This window comes from Palaemon carinicauda, chromosome 43 (genome assembly GCF_036898095.1).
Source record: "Palaemon carinicauda isolate YSFRI2023 chromosome 43, ASM3689809v2, whole genome shotgun sequence".
NCBI classification, from domain to species: domain Eukaryota; kingdom Metazoa; phylum Arthropoda; class Malacostraca; order Decapoda; family Palaemonidae; genus Palaemon; species Palaemon carinicauda.
The window spans coordinates 11,975,440-11,995,356 of NC_090767.1; the positions used below are offsets into that span (position 1 = coordinate 11,975,440).

Sequence of the window (19,917 nt, forward strand, 5' to 3'; positions counted from 1 at the left end):
TCCACTTGGCCTTGATGAATTTCGAGAGCATTCTTCGAAACAAAGTGGTAGAGGTCAAGTCAGACAACACCACAGCTTTGGCGTACATCTCCAAGCAAGGAGGGACTCACTCCCACACGCTGTACGTGATCGCAAGGGACCTCCTCATATGGTCAAAAAATCGAGGCATCTCCCTGTTGACAAGATTCATCCAGGGGGACTTGAACGTCTTGGCAGACTGTCTCAGTCGAAGAGGTCAGGTGATACCCACGGAATGGACCCTCCACAAGGACGTGTGCAAGAGTCTTTGGGCGACTTGGGGTCAACCCACCATAGACCTCTTTTCCACCTCGTTGACCAAAAGGCTCCCAATCTATTGCTCACCAGTCCCAGATCCAGAGGCGATCCACATAGACGCGTTTCTACTGGACTGGTCTCACCTGGACTTGTATGCATTCCCACCATTCAATATAGTCAACAAGGTACTGCAGAAGTTCGCCTCTCACGAAGGGACAAGGTTGACGTTGGTTGCTCCCCTCTGGCCCGCGAGAGAGTGGTTCACCGAGGTACTTCAATGGCTGGTAGACATTCCAAGGAGTCTTCCTCTAAGGGTAGATCTCTTACGTCAGCCCCACGTAAAGGATGTTCATCAAAGCCTCCCCGCGCTTCGTCTGACTGCCTTCAGACTATCGAAAGACTCTCAAGAGCTCGAGGCTTTTCGAAGGAGGCAGCCAGTGCGATTGCGAGAGCTAGGAGAGCTTCTACCATCAAAGTATACCAGTCGAAGTGGGAAGTCTTTCGAGACTGGTGCAAGTCAGCATCTGTGTCCTCTTCCAGTACCTCTGTAGCCCAAATCGCAGATTTTCTATTACATCTGAGAAATGTTCGCTCCCTCTCAGCACCCACTATTAAGGGCTACAGGAGCATGTTGGCTTCGGTCTTTCGACATAGAGGCTTAGATCTTTCCAATAATAAAGATCTACAAGATCTCCTTAAGTCTTTCGAGACCTCTAAGGAACGTCGTATGGCAACTCCTGGATGGAACTTAGACGTGGTCCTAAGGTTCCTAATGTCCGACAGGTTTGAGCCATTACATTCAGCCTCCCTGAAGGATCTCACCCTCAAGACGCTTTTCCTAGTGTGCTTGGCTTCGGCTAAAAGGGTCAGTGAAATTCATGCCTTCAGTAAGAACATCGGCTTTTCCACAGATAAAGCCACATGTTCACTTCAACTTGGTTTCCTGGCCAAAAATGAACTGCCTTCTCGTCCTTGGCCTAAGTCATTTGATATACCTTGCCTGTCAGAGATCGTAGGCAACGAACTTGAAAGAGTACTGTGTCCAGTTAGAGCTCTTAAGTTCTACTTAGCTCGTACTAAGTCCTTACGAGGTGGATCTGAGGCCTTATGGTGCTCAGTTAAGAAGCCATCATTACCTATGTCAAAGAATGCTTTGTCATATTTTATCAGATTTTTAATCCGAGAGGCTCATTCTCACTTGAGTGAAACAGACCGTTGCTTGCTTAAAGTTAAGACACACGAAGTAAGAGCTATAGCAACTTCCGTGGCCTTTAAGCAAAATAGATCTCTGCGAAGTATTATGGACGCGACCTTTTGGAGAAGCAAGTCGGTATTCGTGTCATTTTACTTAAAAGATGTCCAGACTCTTTATGAGGACTGCTACACACTGGGTCCATTCGTTGCAGCGAGTGCAGTAGTGGGTGAGGGTTCTACCACTACATTCCCTTAATTCCAATATCCTTTTAATCTGTCTCTTGAAATGTTTTTAATCTTGTTTTTGGGTTGTACGGAAGGCTAAGAAGCCTTTCGCATCCTGGTTGATTTGGCGGGTGGTCAAATGTCATTTCTTGAGAGCGCCCAGATTAGGGGTTTGATGAGGTCCTGTTGTATGGGTTGCAGCCCTTGATACTTCAGCTCCTGGGAGTCTTTCAGCATCCTAAGAGGATGGCTGGGCTTCGTGAGGAAGACAGAGTAACAAGGCAGAGTAATCGTCAAGTCAGCTTCCTTACCAGGTACCTATATATATTTGGGTTTTGTTATGATTTAACTGTCAAAAACTCTAAGCATATACGCCGTAAACTGTATTAATACTGGTCTCTACCCACCACCATGGGTGTGAATCAGCTATTATATATTCACCGGCTAAGTATAATATTTAAAAATGATATTTTGATTATAAAATAAATTTTTGAATATACTTACCCGGTGAATATATAAATTAATGGCCCCCCCTTCCTCCCCGATAGAGACCCAGCGGGATGAGAAGAACTGGAGCTGTTTACATGTATATGCGGTATCTGGCCGATAGTTGGCGCTGGTGGGCACACCCGCAACCTTCATGGCGATCGCTCGCGAGTTTTTGTGTTTTTAAATATTTAACTTAGCCGGTGAATATATAATAGATGCAACTCTGCGGCTCGACAGAAAACATACTAAAAAAACTCGCGAACGATCGCTATGAAGGTTGCGGGTGTGCCCACCAGCGCCAACTGTCGGCCAGATACCACTCTTGTATGTAAACAAAACCTTCAATTCTTCTCTGTCGACGTTGACGACAAGACGTATTCATACTCGCTGTAGAACCTGGAGTTTTCCCATCATATTTGGTGAAGTACTTTATTTTGGTTTGAGCTTTCGCAGTGCAGGTGTTTTTCCTCAACATAAACTCTTGAACTCTTTATTGAATCGGATTATTTGTTGATGACTTGGATTGTTTTTGGAATTTTCTTTGACTAATTCAAAATGGCTGACCCTTCTCAAGTACCTAGATTTCGAAAGTGTAATGCTAGGGACTGTAATAGGCGTCTTCCAAAGGCTTCTCTCGACCCACATACTGTTTGTTCCAATTGTCGGGGTAAAACCTGTCAATTGGGAGATCGGTGTGAGGAATGCGTGGGCCTTTCGGAATTCGATTGGCTCGAATATGATAAATATGCACGTAGACTAGAGAGAGATAGGGTAAGGAGAAGTTCATCTAGGTCCGTAGATTTTTCCTCTCCACATGCCCCTGAACCTAATCCTTCCCCTGTAGTGGTTGTTCCTAACCCCCCTTCTAGCACTCAGGAACCGTCTATGCAAGACATGTTACGTGCTATTCATGCCTTGGGGGGAGAGAGTTGAAGCGTTAGCAAGTGACCGTAATCAACTCATGGCTGATGTGAAGGAACTTAAGTGCCATAGTGCCACGGCGGAAAGTGGGAAAGTGATTAGTGCGCAAAGTGTTGTGAACAGTGTTGCGACCGAGGGTTCGTCTGTTCGTGCCTGTCGTTCACCTAGTCCGGGACCTCTTGCAAGCTCCCAAGCCCAGGGGAGAAGCAATGTCGTACGACTTATGGGTTCGAGAGGCCTTGATCAGCGAACAGACGTTCCCTCTATGGTATCAGGCGTATCTCGTCAAGATCGCCCCTACCATAAGACGAGATAGCCCATTTTTACCTCGTCTTCCGAAGGCTTTTCACGCAAGAAACCATGGAGCAAGGTTTCTAGGCCTCTTAAACGCAAGTCGGTCCCTTCAGGACAAGTCCAACGTCCTGGATGTAGTCATTGGGACAGTTCGGACCCGTTGCTGTCATCGGATGACTGCTCGCCGCCTAAGCAAGGCAAAGTTGTGCCGTCTCAGTCGCTAACCCCGTCTGTTACCGCACCCGTTCCCGTAGACCCTAAATGGGTTATACTGCAGGACATGCAGTCTAAGCTTGCGTCCCTTATGGAAGACTACAACGCAGAGAAGGTTTCCGTTGAGCCTAGCCGTTTATCTCATAGAGATCCTGGCCTTCAGCCACCCAAGCGTTCTGTTGTGCGTCCTGTTGACGTTGGTGTAGCCATCTCACGTCAAACAGTTGGGGTAGTACCACACTCGATGCGGTCTCGTGTGGATTTTCAGCCGCATGTGGACGTTAGGCAACTCGCTGATGCGTCTGGTGACGTTCTGGACGTTCGCCAACCATCAGAGTTGACTTGTTTTGACGCGGTGCGTCAACCTCCGCAACCTAGAGTTGTTTTGACTGCACAACCCAGGCGGTCTAAACAGTCTCGGGTGGACGCTGTGCGTCCTCACGCACCTGTTGTTGTTGACAGTTCCCAGACTGTCAAGCAGTTTCAGGACGCTGCGTCCTGCTCCGTCACGTATGCACCAGTGCGGGCGGACGCTGCGTGTCAAGCATTGCCAACCCCTTTGCTTGTTTCTCATCAGTTGTCCGATGAGGAACTTTCGGATGAGGACGTTGCTGACCCTCAGCCTGAGGATCATCCTTCAGATATTGATGAGCCTAGAGCAGTTCCGCCGTCTATGGACTTTAAAAAAGTCATGCTCATTTTTAAAGAGTTGTTTCCTGAGCACTTTGTCTCTGTGGCTCCTCGTTCGCCGCCGTCTGAGTTTGTTTTAGGAGTACCTGCTGACATGCCAGCCTTTACAAAACTCGTTCTCTCTAGCTCATCCAAGAGAGCTTTACGGCTGTTAGGCGATTGGTTGGAAACCAAGAGGAGTTTAGGGAAGACGGCCTTTGCCTTCCCCCCATCTAAACTCTCATCTAGATCGAGCGTCTGGTATGCCACGGGAGAAGTTCTCGGCTTGGGAGTTCCTGCCTCTGCCCAGGGCGACTTCTCAAGTCTTGTAGACTCTCCCCGCCGCCTAGCCATGAGACGCTCGAAGATTAGTTGGTCATCCTCAGACCTTGACCATCTTCTTAAAGGCATTTTTAGGGCGTTTGAAGTGTTCAACTTCCTTGACTGGTGTTTGGGAGCCTTGAGTAGGAAAATCTCATCCACCGATAGAGATGTCTCCTTACTCATTATGTCCTGCATGGATAAGGCCATCTGCGATGGATCCAATGAGCTCTCCTCCTCGTTTACTTCAGGAGTCCTAAAGAAACGAGAGTCTCTGTGCTCTTTTCTGTCAGCAGGAGTGACGCCCTGTCAACGATCTGAGCTACTCTTTGCCCCTTTGTCTAAGTTCTTGTTTCCTGAACTTTTAGTTAAGGACATAGCGTTGTCTCTAGTACAGAAGGACACCCATGACTTGGTTGCGTCCTCGGCTCGCAAAGGGACCCCTTCGTCTGCCTTTTCTGCTAGACCTAGGATAGACACTCCAGCGTCCAGGTTTATTCCGCCCTTTCGTGGCAGAGCCCCCAGCAGGGGAAGTACTCGTGCCGAAGGAAAGAGAGGAAAGAGGAAAGGAGCCAAGTCCTCGCGTGGCAGAGTCTGACTGCCCGCAGCTTCAGACAGCAGTAGGTGCCAGACTCAAGAACTTCTGGCGAGCCTGGGAGAAGAGAGGCGCAGATCAACAGTCTGTGAGGTTGCTCAGAGAGGGGTACAAAATCCCATTTGTACGCAAACCTCCTCTAGCGACTTCCCCATCGATCTCTCTCCCAGGTACCGAGAGGAAGGAAAGAGACAAGCCCTGAAACTAGAAGTGTCTCTTTTGCTAGAAAAGGGAGCGGTGGTCAAAGTCTCGGACCTTCAATCACCGGGGTTTTACAACCGTCTCTTCCTAGTACCGAAGAAGACAGGAGGTTGGAGACCGGTGCTAGACGTCAGTGCTCTGAATGTCTTTGTCACAAAGACAAAGTTCACCATGGAGACCACGAAGTCTGTCTTAGCAGCGGTCAGAAAGGGAGACTGGATGGTCTCTCTCGACCTAAGAGACGCTTACTTCCACATCCCCATTCACTCAGATTCCCAACCTTTTCTGAGATTTGTATTCGACAATGTGGTGTACCAGTTTCGGGCCCTGTGCTTTGGCCTAAGTCCTGCTCCTCTCGTGTTTACGAGGCTTATGAGGAATGTGGCAAAATTCCTCCATTTATCGGGTATCCGAGCCTCCCTTTATTTGGACGACTGGCTTCTCAGAGCCTCGTCCAGTCATCGCTGTCTGAAGGATCTCAATTGGACATTGGATCTGACCAAGGAATTGGGACTTCTGGTCAACTTGGAAAAGTCCCAGCTGATCCTATCCCAAACTATACTGTATTTAGGGATGGAGATTCGCAGTCCAGTGTTTCGGGCTTTTCCGTCTGCCCCCAGAATAGATCAAGCCCTGCTCGTAATCCAAAGGATGTTGAAGAGAGAACGTTGCTCAGTCAGGAATTGGATGAGTCTAGTAGGAACTCTATCATCCCTGGAGCAGTTTGTCTCGCTAGGAAGGCTACACCTTCGACCTCTACAATTCCATCTAGCTTTTCACTGGAAAAAGGACAAGACGCTAGAGGCGGTCTCGATCCCGATTTCCGATACAGTAAAGACTTGCCTGAATTGGTGGAAAGACAATATCAGTCTACGAGAGGGACTTCCCCTAGCAGTTCAGAAACCAAACCACGTTCTATTCTCAGACGCATCGGATTTGGGTTGGGGTGCGACACTGGACGGTCGGGAATGCTCAGGTCTGTGGACCTCAAGTCAGAGGAGCATGCACATCAACGTCAAGGAGCTTTTGGCAGTTCACCTGGCCTTGATGAGCTTCGAGAGTCTCCTTCGAGACAAAGTGGTGGAGATCAACTCGGACAACACCACAGCCTTGGCGTACATTTCCAAACAAGGAGGCACCCACTCCCTGACACTGTACGAGATCGCAAGGGACCTGCTCATCTGGTCAAGAGATCGAGGCATCTCCCTGGTAACGAGGTTTATCCAGGGCAACTTGAACGTTCTAGCAGATTGCCTCAGTCGGAGAGGTCAGGTAATTCCTACCGAATGGACCCTCCACAAGGACGTGTGCAAGAGGCTTTGGGCGACTTGGGGTCAACCCACCATAGACCTCTTTGCAACCTCGATGACCAAAAGGCTTCCAATCTATTGCTCTCCAGTCCCAGACCCAGCAGCAATACATATAGATGCCTTTCTCCTAGATTGGTCTCACCTAGACCTATACGCATTCCCACCATTCAAGATTGTCAAAAAGGTACTGCAGAAATTCGCCTCTCACGAAGGGACAAGGTTGACGTTAGTTGCTCCCCTCTGGCCCGCGAGAGAATGGTTCACCGAGGTACTTCGATGGCTGGTAGACTTTCCAAGAAGTCTTCCTCTAAGAGTAGACCTATTACGTCAGCCCCACGTAAAGAAGGTACATCAAAGCCTCCACGCTCTTCGTCTGACTGCATTCAGACTATCGAAAGACTCTCTAGAGCTAGAGGCTTTTCGAAGGAGGCAGCCAGTGCGATTGCAAGAGCGAGGAGAGCTTCTACCATTAGAGTTTACCAATCGAAGTGGGAGATCTTCCGAGACTGGTGCAAGTCAGTATCTGTATCCTCGTCCAGTACCTCTGTAGCCCAAATCGCTGATTTTCTCTTATACCTGAGAAGAGTTCGCTCCCTTTCAGCTCCCACGATCAAGGGCTACAGGAGCATGTTGGCTTCGGTCTTCCGGCATAGAGGCTTAGATCTTTCCAACAATAAAGATCTACAAGATCTCCTTAGGTCTTTTGAGACCTCTAAGGAACATCGTTTGGCTACACCTGGATGGAATTTAGACGTGGTCCTAAGATTCCTCATGTCAGACAGGTTTGAGCCTTTACATTCAGCCTCCCTGAAGGATCTCACTCTTAAGACGCTTTTCCTGGTGTGCTTGGCCTCGGCTAAAAGAGTCAGTGAGCTTCATGCCTTCAGCAAGAACATTGGTTTTTCGACAGAAAAAGCCACTTGTTCTCTTCAACTTGGTTTCCTGGCCAAGAATGAACTGCCTTCTCGTCCTTGGCCTAAATCTTTTGATATTCCTAGCTTATCAGAGATCGTAGGCAACGAACTAGAGAGAGTTTTATGCCCCGTTAGAGCTCTTAAGTTCTATTTAGCTCGTACTAAGCCTTTACGAGATAAATCTGAAGCGTTATGGTGTTCGGTTAAGAAACCATCCTTACCTATGTCAAAGAATGCTTTGTCATATTTTATCAGATTGTTAATACGAGAAGCTCATTCCCACTTGAGTGAGGAAGACCGATCTTTGCTTAAGGTTAAGACGCACGAGATTAGAGCTATAGCAACTTCCGTGGCCTTTAAGCAAAATAGATCTTTGCAAAGTATAATGGACGCGACCTTTTGGAGAAGCAAGTCAGTGTTTGCGTCATTTTACTTGAAAGATGTCCAGACTCTTTACGAGGACTGCTACACACTGGGTCCATTCGTAGCAGCGAGTGCAGTAGTGGGTGAGGGTTCAACCACTACACTTCCCTAATTCCATATCCTTTTAATCTGTCTCTTGAAATGTTTTTAATATTGTTTTTATGGGTTGTTCGGAAGGCTAAGAAGCCTTTCGCATCCTGGTTGATTTGGCGGGTGGTCAAAGTCATTTCTTGAGAGCGCCCAGATTAGGGGTTTGATGAGGTCCTGTTGTATGGGTTGCAGCCCTTGATACTTCAGCTCCTGGGAGTCTGTCAGCATCCTAAGAGGATCGCTGGGCTCCGTGAGGAAGACAGACTTACAAGGCAGAGTAATCGTCTAAGTCAACTTCCTTACCAGGTACCTATTTATTTTGGTTTTGTTATATGGATAACTGTCAAAATGAAAAACTCTTAGCTTATACGTTGTAAAACATAATTAACTCTGGTCTCTACCCACCTCCTTGGGTGTGAATCAGCTATTATATATTCACCGGCTAAGTTAAATATTTAAAAATGATATTTTAATTATAAAATAAATTTTTGAATATACTTACCCGGTGAATATATAAATTAAATGACCCTCCCTTCCTCCCCAATAGAGACGCAGCGGGACGAGAAGAATTGAAGGTTTTGTTTACATACAAGAGTGGTATCTGGCCGACAGTTGGCACTGGTGGGCACACCCGCAACCTTCATAGCGATCGCTCGCGAGTTTTTTGAGTATGTTTTCTGTCGAGCCGCAGACTTGCAGCTATTATATATTCACCGGGTAAGTATATTCAAAAATTTATTTTATAATTAAAATATCATTTTTCTGTCGAGCCGTCGGAGACGTCAGCTATTATATATTCACCGGGTATGTATATTCAAAAATTTATTTTATAATCAAAATATCATTTTTATTTTTCCTCACTATACAAACCTTAGCTATTTAATGAAACTTGCCTGCTAGCCCTATCCCCCTTGAAGTCCTACCTCCAAGCAAAGTGAGCTCAAGCACAGGTGTGTGAGAGGGGTGGGGGGGGGGGGGGGGTAGCAAGCTACCCTTCCCTACCCCCGCTAACTAGCGGCGTGGGTAGTAAACCCCCGTTAAAAATTAATGGCTCGTCATTTCAGCTACTCCGAAAGCAATAACCCATATTAAATAGCTAAGGTTTGTATACAGTAGTTAGGAAAAATACAAATTATCTACGAATTTGTCATTTTTAAATCAGGAGTCACACCTAGAATTTTAAATGAGTTGTATGCATTTAAAGAGACGTTGTTAATGAAAATATCTGGATGTTGAATAGCCACCGTCCTTGAGCTACTTAAAATCTTACCTTTTGGCTACGGTATTAGAAAACTGTATTGAGATTACTGTTTTCTAGGTTCCTAAGAGCACATTTCTATTCATGCCCAGTTTTCTGTGTTGCATTACAGACTGTGTCTGTTATCCTGAAGTCTTGCAAGAATGTTATGATTTATGCGTTGATATTACCTTGTTCAAAATTCGCCTTATTTGATATTATATCCGTTTGGTAAAATTTTAATTGATGATGTTTTGTTAAACTTTTCAGCCGAGATGTCGCAATACCAGTTCAGTCCCATATTTGCTTCATCAAATTCCACGATAGAGATTCCGTTGCAGTCGCGCAGCATCTCACAAACACAGTCTTCATTGATCGTGCCCTGATTATCATACCTTTCGCTGTGGGTGGAATGCCCGATGAACAGAGGGCCATGGAAATCCTAAGTTCTGATGGAACAATTCCAGGGATAGGACAAGAATCCAAGTGGCCAACTCATGTAACTAATCAGGTGGGTTCATTACCTTTTTATATCCTTTGGTTGATGACTGGCATCTAATTGTGGTTTGGTATGTTTGTATGATATGATTGATGATTCTTCTTCTCTTGGACAGATGGTTTTGTTTCGATATAAGTACAGTTCCAGTGACGTTACTGAAGTGAGATCTGAGATAAGATTGTACAAAGGTAGAATAGGAACTTCAAGAGTCCATATTTATTTTGAAATATGATGAAGTTTCCACTACTTATTTAAATACTGCACATGACATATATCAATGTTCATTACATTGTTACTTGAATATAGTTTACTATCAGCATTACAGTAACCCTGTCATGTCATTGTTTTCTAGTGTAACAAAGGAATAAAGTTAGAAATAAACTGAAAATTGTATTGGAAATCTGAATAAATTTTATATATAGCATTTATGGTTGCATGAACTTAGACACCAAAGGGCCTTATTGGATATTCAGAGGGTCAGCTGGAAAATATTTATAGATTTTACCACTGGAATTATAGGTTGAATAATAATCTGTATTGTACAATTTGTCTTGAAGGAAAATAACTTCCATAAACACTAGTTGTTCCGTAACCGAAATACAAACCACGCTATTTACAGAGGGTTACCTTTTAGCGCAGCTGAAATGGCGAGCCATTAGAATTTAACGAGGGTGTATTACCCCCGCGCTAGTTAGCGGGGGAGTAGGGGAGTGGTAGCTAGCTACCCCTCCCCCCCCTCACACACAGATGAATGCTCACTTTCACTTTTGGCTTGGACTGTGACAGACGTCTCTGTCTTGGTCCTCTCTTGGCAGCCATTGTTTGTTTTGTCTTTACTTAATCGCTTACTTTTCATTTACTCAATATATATGTAAACATGTTTTCATGTTTGTATATATATTTGAGTATAGAAATAAGTAAGTTTCCTTTTCAGAGTTGTGTGTGTAGTTTACGTTATCTACGTGGAGTCCTCGGCAGTTAGGCCACCACGGCGTAATTTTATGGGTGGTGATCGAGTTTGACTTATGTCTTTCTCTCTCTCTCTCTTGAGGTCGTTCACCCTTTTACTACGTGTTACTACGCCCTTGTAGCTTCCTTTCCGTGTGGGGGGTTGCTACGCCGTACGTTTGTCTCAATTAGTTATGAATCTAATTGTAGTTGTTTTTTGTTTTTCAGCTTGTAGAACGATTCCTTTTGGGGATTTCGTTCTTTCTTTAGTGTTCATTCATTTTTAAATTACATAATTACATAGTTACATAATTATAATTGTTATAATTCTGTTTTGGTTACAGCTCTCCTTCCGTGAGTGTAAGTGGTTGTGAGGTCACGTGCCTGTTGTGTAATTCTTGTTTCCTTTCCCTCGGGATTCCTCTTCGGAGCCTTCCCGGGGGAATGAATGTGTACTAATATTATTTGTTTTATTTATTTACAGTTACCGATCTAGTTCGTTTCTGTAATATGGCAACGGTGTGAGCTGTCTTGTTGAGTCCTGGGGTTCGGCTGTTGCTGCCTCCCCCCCTTGTATTTTCGTCAGGGGCGTGTCTCCTTCTACTGGAAGTACTCCCGTGACGACGGACAGCTCTCCAGTTCATTTTAGAACTCTCAGGAGGCTTGCCTCCTTGGGCGGGTAACTTTTCTTCCGAGGGAAGGTTTTTCCTGTCCAGGCTTGAGTTTTTCCCCTTTTGGGGGGTTCTTCTCTTGCCTTTTTTTCGTGCGACTATGCTCTTGGTGCTGAGCGGTCACACCTGCAGTTTCGCTTAAGGGGCTGGGCAACTGCAGGAGCTCCTCTTCGGAGGATTGCTCCTTTTAGGTCACTGGCTGACCAGTCTCTTCTACGAAGTGTTTCTCTTTCGTTCGCGAGAGAGTACACTCATAGAGACTCCTCTTCGGAGGTTTCTTCTGTTGCTGTTGGCCTCCCTCGCCGTAAGGCCCATCGTCCGCCTCGTCGTAAGGGCCTCTCTTCTTCCTATAAGGGTGCTTGAGGCACCTTTTTGAATCTCCGTTTGCAGCCTACAACTCCTTTTTCTCGATCTTCCGCCTTGGTGCAGATGGACAGCAGTCTGATCTCGTCTTCCGACGGGCAACGGTCTTCCCGACGGACAACGGTCTTCCCGACGGACAGCGGTCTTCCGACGGACATCAGTCTCCCGGCGGACAACGATCCCTTCGGGGCAAAGGGTTGCCTCCCACGGGGGTTCTTCCCTTGTGTGTCAGGGTTTCCCTGCGCGCCCTTCTGCTGTGTTCTCTCCTGCTCCTGCTCTTCTGCTCATCAGCGCTCTCCTGTTCGTCAGCGCTTTCATGATGATCATCCCTGCTGTTCCTGTTGGTTCCTGTTACGCGCCCTGTGCGCCCACGTTCGCCCTCGCGATCTAGAACTTCGGTTCAGGTCGGGGTCAAGGACTCTTCGTCTATGCGCAGGCTTCCACGCGTAGCCTTCTGCTCGTCAGCGATCATCAGCTCGCCAGCGATCACCTGTCTCTCGGCGATCTCCGGATCGCCCGCGTGTGTTACAGCCGGCACGCCAACGTTCTCCAACACTTCTGAAGGAACATGGTTCGCCAGCTACTAGCTCACCTGCGCATGCTGATCGCCATTGCGCGACCCTCAACTGCGGATGCTGATCGCCATCGCGCGACCCTCAACTGCGGATGCTGATCGCCATCGCGCGACCCTCAACTGCGGGTGCTGATCGCCATCGCGCGACCCTCAACTGCGGTTGCTGATCGCCATCGCGCGACCCTCAACTGCGGATGCTGATCGCCATCGCGCGACCCTCAACTGCGGATGCTGATCGCCATCGCGCGACCCTCAACTGCGGATGCTGATCGCCATCGCGCGACCGCACACCTGCGGATGCTGATCGCCATCGCGCGACCGCACACCTGCGGATGCTGATCGCCATCGCGCGACCGCACACCTGCGGATGCTGATCACCATCGCGCGACCCTGCGCATGCTGATCACCATCGCGCGACCCTGCGCATGCTGATCACCATCGCGCTATCGTCTACCCTGCGGATGCTGCTCGCCATCGCGCGACCCTCAACTGCGGATGCTGCTCGCCATCGCGCGACCCTCAACTGCGGATGCTGCTCGCCATCGCGCGATCGCCCACCTGCAGATGCTGTTCGCCATCGCGCGACTGCCCACCTGCTCATGCTGATCGCCATCGCGCGACCCTGTCATGCTGATCACCATCGCGCGACCCTGCGCATACTGATCACCAGCGCATGCTGATCACCATCGCGCGATCGCCCTCCTGCACATGCTGTTCGCGATCGCTCACCTTCGCATACTGCTCGCCAACGCACGATCGCTCACCTGCGCATGCTGCTCGACCATCGCGTCGGCATAACACAACGCGCCATCGCCAACCTGCGCGTTAGAGCTCACCAGCTCACCACCGATCGCTTGTTGATCCATATCGCCAGCGGTCTTCCTCGCCCACGCGGCAGCGCGTTTCCTCGCCATCGCGCTAACGCTTGCGTTCGCCGCCTCGGACTCGCGCTCATCCACCTGCCCACCCTCACGACCGCTCGCCCGCTCGCCCGCGCGCCCGCTCGCCCGCTCGCCGCCCGCGCGCCCGCTCGCCCGCGCGACCGCTCGCCCGCTCGCCCGCTCGCCCGCGCGACCGCTTGCCTGTGCGCCCGCGCGACCATTCGCCTGCGCGCCCACACGCCCACGTGCCTGCACGTCTACGTTCATGCGCGTCCGCGCCCATGCTCTCCAATGTTCGCCCACACGCGAACCAACGTTTTCCATCGCGCGAACCTACAGTGTTTCTTCGCACAAACATCGGCTTATTTCTTGCAGTATCCATTGCTCGTCTATGGGTTATCGCTCGCCGACCACCAGCTCTCGCCCTTCCTACCACGCTCGCCCTCCTTCTGCGCTCCTTCGCTCACCTTCGTTTGCGTTACCGCGCATGGGCGCTTCCACGTTCGTCCACGCGAAAATCTTTGAATTACCGTCGCGCGAGCTCCAGGGCGATTGCGACCACGATTCCCAATGGGGTTTTCGCAGCATGGCCAGCCTGGCGAGTTCTTCTGGAGCGTATTTCCAGAACACGGCCTCACCCCATAAACGCAGAGCATGGCACTTGCAATAATAGGAGAACTTAAGGGAGATCTGAGCAACACTCCTCTTTCCTGAACCTGGGTTAGCCCTTCCCCGTCATTCCCTGGAGGGATTTTTGGCGGGGGGGCTTTCCGTTTGAGATTTCTCCATCGGACAAGGGGTGACTGCTTACCCCTTCCTCTGGGAGCTTACCAGGTTCTTTCCCTCCTCGGTTACGGCCCGAGGTTTGGTTCAAGGAAGCTACAGGAAGATCATGGGTACTTTCCTCCTCTCGAGCTCAGGCACCTTGGCCTTTCGTCGTTAAGTATCTAACTTGCGGACAAGCTCGATGTTGTACCATCTGGGCGCGCGGACTGAGGGCTTCCTTCGGGTGTCTCATCTGTGGAGGTCGACGACCTCAGACACCCTTCCATCCTTGAGAAGAGTTTGTTTGTGCCCAAGGACAGAGACTTAGACAGCGGCTGTGCGGAGGAAATCGACTTCCGTTTTCACTCCTCCAAGGCGCTTTCTTTCAGACTCTGCAGGGCTCCAGCGCCCTTTTCTTTCAACCACGTCGGCCTAAGTTATCGGCTACGACAACTGGGACAAGGTGTCCAATTGCAGTTGCCTCCTGTCAGGAACAGATGGCACGGGAGACTCCCCCGGGGGGGCATAGTCCTAAAAGGAGTTCACGAACTCTAGGATTGCAGGTTTTTTGCTGGGAGGATGCTTAAGGTTACTCATCCGAATGACAGCTTCCCGATGCCCATTCCCGCACAATCTCTGTGATCAGCCAAGGATATCGCGCCTGCCGTCTCTGTCAGCGAATTCAGTGTCTCTGAACCTCTATGCCATATCGTCAGCAGAGTTGCCCGGTTGGGCAGAATGATCCATACCTTAGGCGAAGGTCTTCCTTAGGATCATTGACGGCCTCACCCCCGGCCTCCTCAGTCGATCCTTTCTTGTAAGGAAGGATCTGAGAGGGGATGTCCGTAGTCGACCTCTCAGCCCTGATCAAATTTGTCGAACAAACTTCGGCCAGCGTAGACCAGCAGAATCGATCAGACTGGTTACGAGGCGACAGGACTCCTTAAACCCTGGATCGGAAGGACGGGTACTTCCATTCCATCCATCTTCCAGGGTGCTCGTCGAATTCAGCGTAGACTGCAAGTATTCCTGCTTATGATGCAGTGTGGCTATCCCGCCGTGGCATAGCAGGTTTGTTTCCCCAGAGAACTCTCCCTGCCTTCCTCTTGGCCGCTCAGGTGCAGGCTTCCGCCTCCTCTGCTGTTTGGAGGGCTGGTCAACTCCGGTAGGCTCGGCTTCGACCTTCTTCAGCGCCGGGACAAGCTTCCGGATGCTTACCATGAGTGTGGGCTCATGGTATTTTGCTTGGAGCCTTCTCTTCCTCTGCCTCAACATCAGGAGTATCTGGCCATGATATTGAGTCACCGGCCTTACCACGTTGGAAACCCCGCTTCTCGTCCGTCAAGCGAGGTTAAGCAACGTCGGTACTTGGATGGGTGACCACCTGGGGACGCCAGATTCTGTTACCACATCCTCCGAGCCTTCCTTTCGGTTGACTGTGGCAAGACTGAGGAGAGTCGCAGTACCTGTTCTCAGTCAAGCAGAGCTTTCAGCCCTACCTTGGAACGTTTCCTAGTTCTCCTTTCCTCATTGACCCGTCTATAGTCCGAACGGTCGCCTCAGGATAAGTTCCGGATAAGTTCCATGTGGGGCGATCCAAGTTCCGGTGGCTTCAGGCAATGTTTATCCGGACTTCCTGGCCCCTATGGGACCAGCGGAACTATTAGACCTGCAATGGGTGTTGACCTATGGAGCCTCTTGATGGTAGTGGATATTCTCGTCCTTTCCCCACATTCTTGATGCTGTTCTCGGACTCGTCAAAGGAAAGGGGGGGGGCATGTTCCGGTCCAGGCCTATGGTCAAGACCTGAAGGATACCTCTCCATCATTCAGGCAGGCTTAGGGGCCTTAGTCTGGCCCCTCTACAGATCCTACAGCTCCTGCCGAGTCGCCCCATGCGCGTCGACTTCATGATTCTGGCGTATTCTAACCAGCAGGGGACGCATTTTCACACCTTCACATCTTGCAGTAGAGATACCGGGATGATTGAGATTCTCTCAATACCACCATCGGCTCTCTCATTCCAAGCAGGGGAATGTTCTCTCAGACTATCCGAGCAGAGCCTCGTAGAGAGAGTGTACCTGGGGGTCTTTGACCTTGGGTAACCAGCAAGTACTGGTCTGGAGGACCTGATCGCGACAGCTTGGAACCTCAAGCTTCCGCTATTCTTCCCCCCAGTCTCAGACCCCGAGACTCTGGCAAGATGCATTCCGGTGATGGTGGGACAACTTCGACGCCTGCGTCTTCCCTCGTTTTTGTCTGTGGACAATGGGTTGGGTTGTCTGTCAACCTTTCAATGGGAGAGCTCCACTGGGACTATGCGCAGAACGGTTTCTGGACCCTCTGCTTCCCCTGACGGAACTCCCGGGAGAGCTTCTCCCACGGCGCAGACTACTCAAGCAACCACACTGCGACATCTCTCCCAAACGGGGGCGTCGCTTCGGCTTCATGCCTGGAGACACTACGCCTCCTCCTCAAGAAGAGACAACCCGCTACAGTCGCGGTATGGAGGTCGTGTCATCTGCGATAGTCATCCACAGGGGTCTCCCAGGCAAAGTGAAGAGTCTAAGGTGGTTGGTGCCGTGGGAGATATACCTCTTCCCTTGAGGCCTCTTCTCCAGCAATAACGGTCTTACAGTATTGCCTTTCGGCGGGAGGAAACTCCTTTCCGCTCTCGGCAATGAAGCCTGTCGCTCAGCCTTTCCCTGACCTTCAGGCTTAAAGGAATAACTTTGTCCTGCCCGCTGGATCTATCCTCGCTCATGCGAAGCTACGATCGTCCCTGCCCTAGTCGGAGGAAGACCTCCAACTTGGAGCATGGCTCGGACTTTTAGTCCTTTAAGAGATCTTCTCAAGACCCTTTACGACAGGCCTCGGATTGTATTCCGCCTTGGGTCTCCTGCTCACTCTGGCCACGGCCAGTGTGTAAGCAATCTTCTTGGTCTCTTACGACTCCCCCCTTTCTAAGGAAGAGGGGAAGGCAACATTCAGGCTCACTCCTGAGTTGTTGGCTAGACTCAGAATCTGGGGGTCCCGGCCCTTCGGTCCGATTCATTCAAGATTTCGAGTCTCAATTCTGTATCTGATGTCCCAAGACCTTCTCTTTCTTGCCAGTAAAGGAATCGAGAGGTTAGCGCTGGGAACAGCTGCAGTTTGTCCTCAGTTGCAGCCGATTTGGGAGCACAAGGAGGACATGGGGGAGAGTCACCAGTATACCTCTTCAGCCCGGACTCAAGGACATTCATCTCGACCTGTCTCCAGACCCTCCCCCGTCACGTCGCCCTACAGCACGATGTTGGATACATCGCAACGTCCCTCGCCTTCGAGTAATACTACTCTGTGACGCAGGTGCTACAAGCTGGAGTCTGGAAGAGTCTAATGACCTTCGCAGCCCGCTTCCTGCAGGGCGTGACCCACAGGAGTCTCGATACGTTTTCTATCGCTCTGTGGTGGCTACACAACAGCTGGTCTAACCTCAGGCTCCTTTTTGGACAGGTAGCAGAAGGTTGAGGGCATTGTTATCAGGTTTTAGTCTGCATGAACGAAAGAAGTATGTCTGGCCCTTACTTCTTTCTTCATCATCCCCTCTACGGGGAAGCAGCATCCTGGTCTCTGCATAGCTGACCTCGAACCTCTGCAGGTAAACCATGCTTCCTTGTGTTCCAAGTATTGAGTCAATACTGTCGCGTCCCCCATACCCTGACGAGGTGGTATTGGGAACGTCCTAACCCAGAGTTCCTTCTGGAACTCCAGGTCAACTACCTAGGACGGGTCACACTTCTTCCTTCACACACAAGCTTACGTAGGCCACAAAGTTCCTTGCGGAGCAAGGAACTTGTGAGGTGCAGGGACTCCTTTTCTCGAGTGCGACTCACTCGGATTCTGAGTCCCCGGGTAAAGCCAAAGCCAGTATGGCTGGGGACTTTCCACCCTACCTAAGGGGTGAGTCACCCTGTGTAAATAGCGTGGTTTGTATTTCGGTTACGGAACAAATGACAAATTCGAAGATAATTTGTATTTTTCCTAACCATACAAACCTTAGCTATTTACACATATTTGCCCGCCAGCCCTGTCCCCCAAGACAAGTCCTACCTCTAAGTGAAAGTGAGCATTCATCTGTGTGTGAGGGGGGGGAGGGGTAGCTAGCTACCACTCCCCTACCCCCCCGCTAACTAGCGCGGGGGTAATACACCCTCGTTAAATTCTAATGGCTCGCCATTTCAGCTGCGCTAAAAGGTAGCCCTCTGTAAATAGCTAAGGTTTGTATGTTTAGGAAAAATACAAATTATCTTCGAATTTGTCATTTCAGTGGCTACTTTCCTCTTGGTAAGGGTAGAAGATATTTTTTAGCTATGGTAAGCAGCTCTTCTAGGAGAAGGACACTCCAAACTCAAACCATTGTTTTCTAGTCTTGGGTAGTGCCATAGCCTATGTACCATGGCCTTCCACTATCTTGTGGTAGAGATCTCTTGCTTAAGGGTACACTCAGGCAAACTATTCAATATGATTTTGCTTCCTCTTGTTTTTTTTTTTTAAGTTTGTATAATTTATATATGAAAGATTTCTTTTAATGTTGTTCATTAGTTCTCTTGTAGTTTATTTTTTTCCTTATTTCTCCCTGTTGGAGCCCTTGGGCTTATAGCGTTCTGCTTTTACAGTTAGGGTTGTAGCTTGGCTTGTAATAATAATAATAATAATAATAATAATAATAATAATAATAAAAAGTATATGTAAAACCTAACCAAAATCTAGTGGGTCTGAAAGATACAGGGGTATGCTCATTGTGATCATCTGTTCAGTTTTTTTTTTTTTTAAACATTAAACTTACCCGCTGGTTATATAACAATGGCTTTAGTCCCTGACGTCCGGCAGAAATTAAAAAACTTGTGCCAATCGCAGATAGAGTTGCCAGGTGTACACTAGCGCCACCACCGGAGCTAGGCAGAACCATTCCATCCAGCACCAGATTTTCTCTTGCCGCCATTTTGGCAACATCGTAGGAATTCACTCGGGATTAACCTGGATTTTAGAAGTATATTGGTGATGTACTCTTATATACGGTTTTTGGCATTCGCTTATTTTGTTTTGTTTGGTATTTGATCGCCATGTTATGGCTTAAAAGGTAGGACTAGAAGTTTTTTCAACCTATTTTAAACTAACGAAAGCATAATGACGATAGGTAAACACCCCGCCTCATCTATAACGTCACAGTCATATGACGTAAGCTAGAGTATGACTTGCATTTTCTTTCTTTTTCTACAAAGAATGATAAGTGAATACTATCGTACAAAGTATTAAGTTATATAAAATAAAAGGATTATGTTATTTTAAGAAAATTTTTGTCCTCTTGGTATGCTTTCTTTGGATAATCTTTGATCTGTTTTCAAAGATTAACTAGCGTTCAGTTTATTTACCCTACGCAGTTCTCAGTCAATCGATACAGTATTACAATTTTCTTTGTATCTTTATTTATTTCTTTGTATCTTCTTCTTAAAAACTAAAGTATTTAAGTTGTATTTTTCTTTTTATCTCATCATTATGTTACTGTAGTATTTAATTGCTGTATTGACATTGTTTTTCTTTTCCAGAGTGAACCATTCTACCGCTGCAATTATCAAGCCCCAAACCAAGAGCAACGAGGCAGCGCAGCGAGACATTGAGGAAGCCATGAGGAGAGTCAAAGAGGCCCAGAACTTTAATGCATCGGCCATTGACCCCGTCATGTCTTTCTTGGACTCCTCCAAGGATGAAAGATCACGATCTAGATCACGGTAAGTCTCTCTCTCTCTCTCTCTCTCTCTCTCTCTCTCTCTCTCTCTCTCTCTCTCTCTTTGTATTTTAGTAA

At 48.5% G+C, this 19,917-nt stretch overlaps 1 protein-coding gene across 1 annotated transcript in view; it reads left to right on the forward strand.

The window, feature by feature from the left end:
* LOC137633718 (serine/arginine-rich splicing factor 11-like) overlaps positions 1-19,917 on the forward strand; it is a 74,048-nt gene that overhangs the window by 46,900 nt on the left and 7,231 nt on the right. The window contains exons 2-5 of the mRNA XM_068365964.1: positions 9,506-9,603; positions 9,643-9,883; positions 9,987-10,051; positions 19,661-19,843. Coding sequence (XP_068222065.1) covers positions 9,506-9,603; positions 9,643-9,883; positions 9,987-10,051; positions 19,661-19,843 — 587 coding nt within the window. The remainder of the gene's footprint in view (positions 1-9,505; positions 9,604-9,642; positions 9,884-9,986; positions 10,052-19,660; positions 19,844-19,917) is intronic.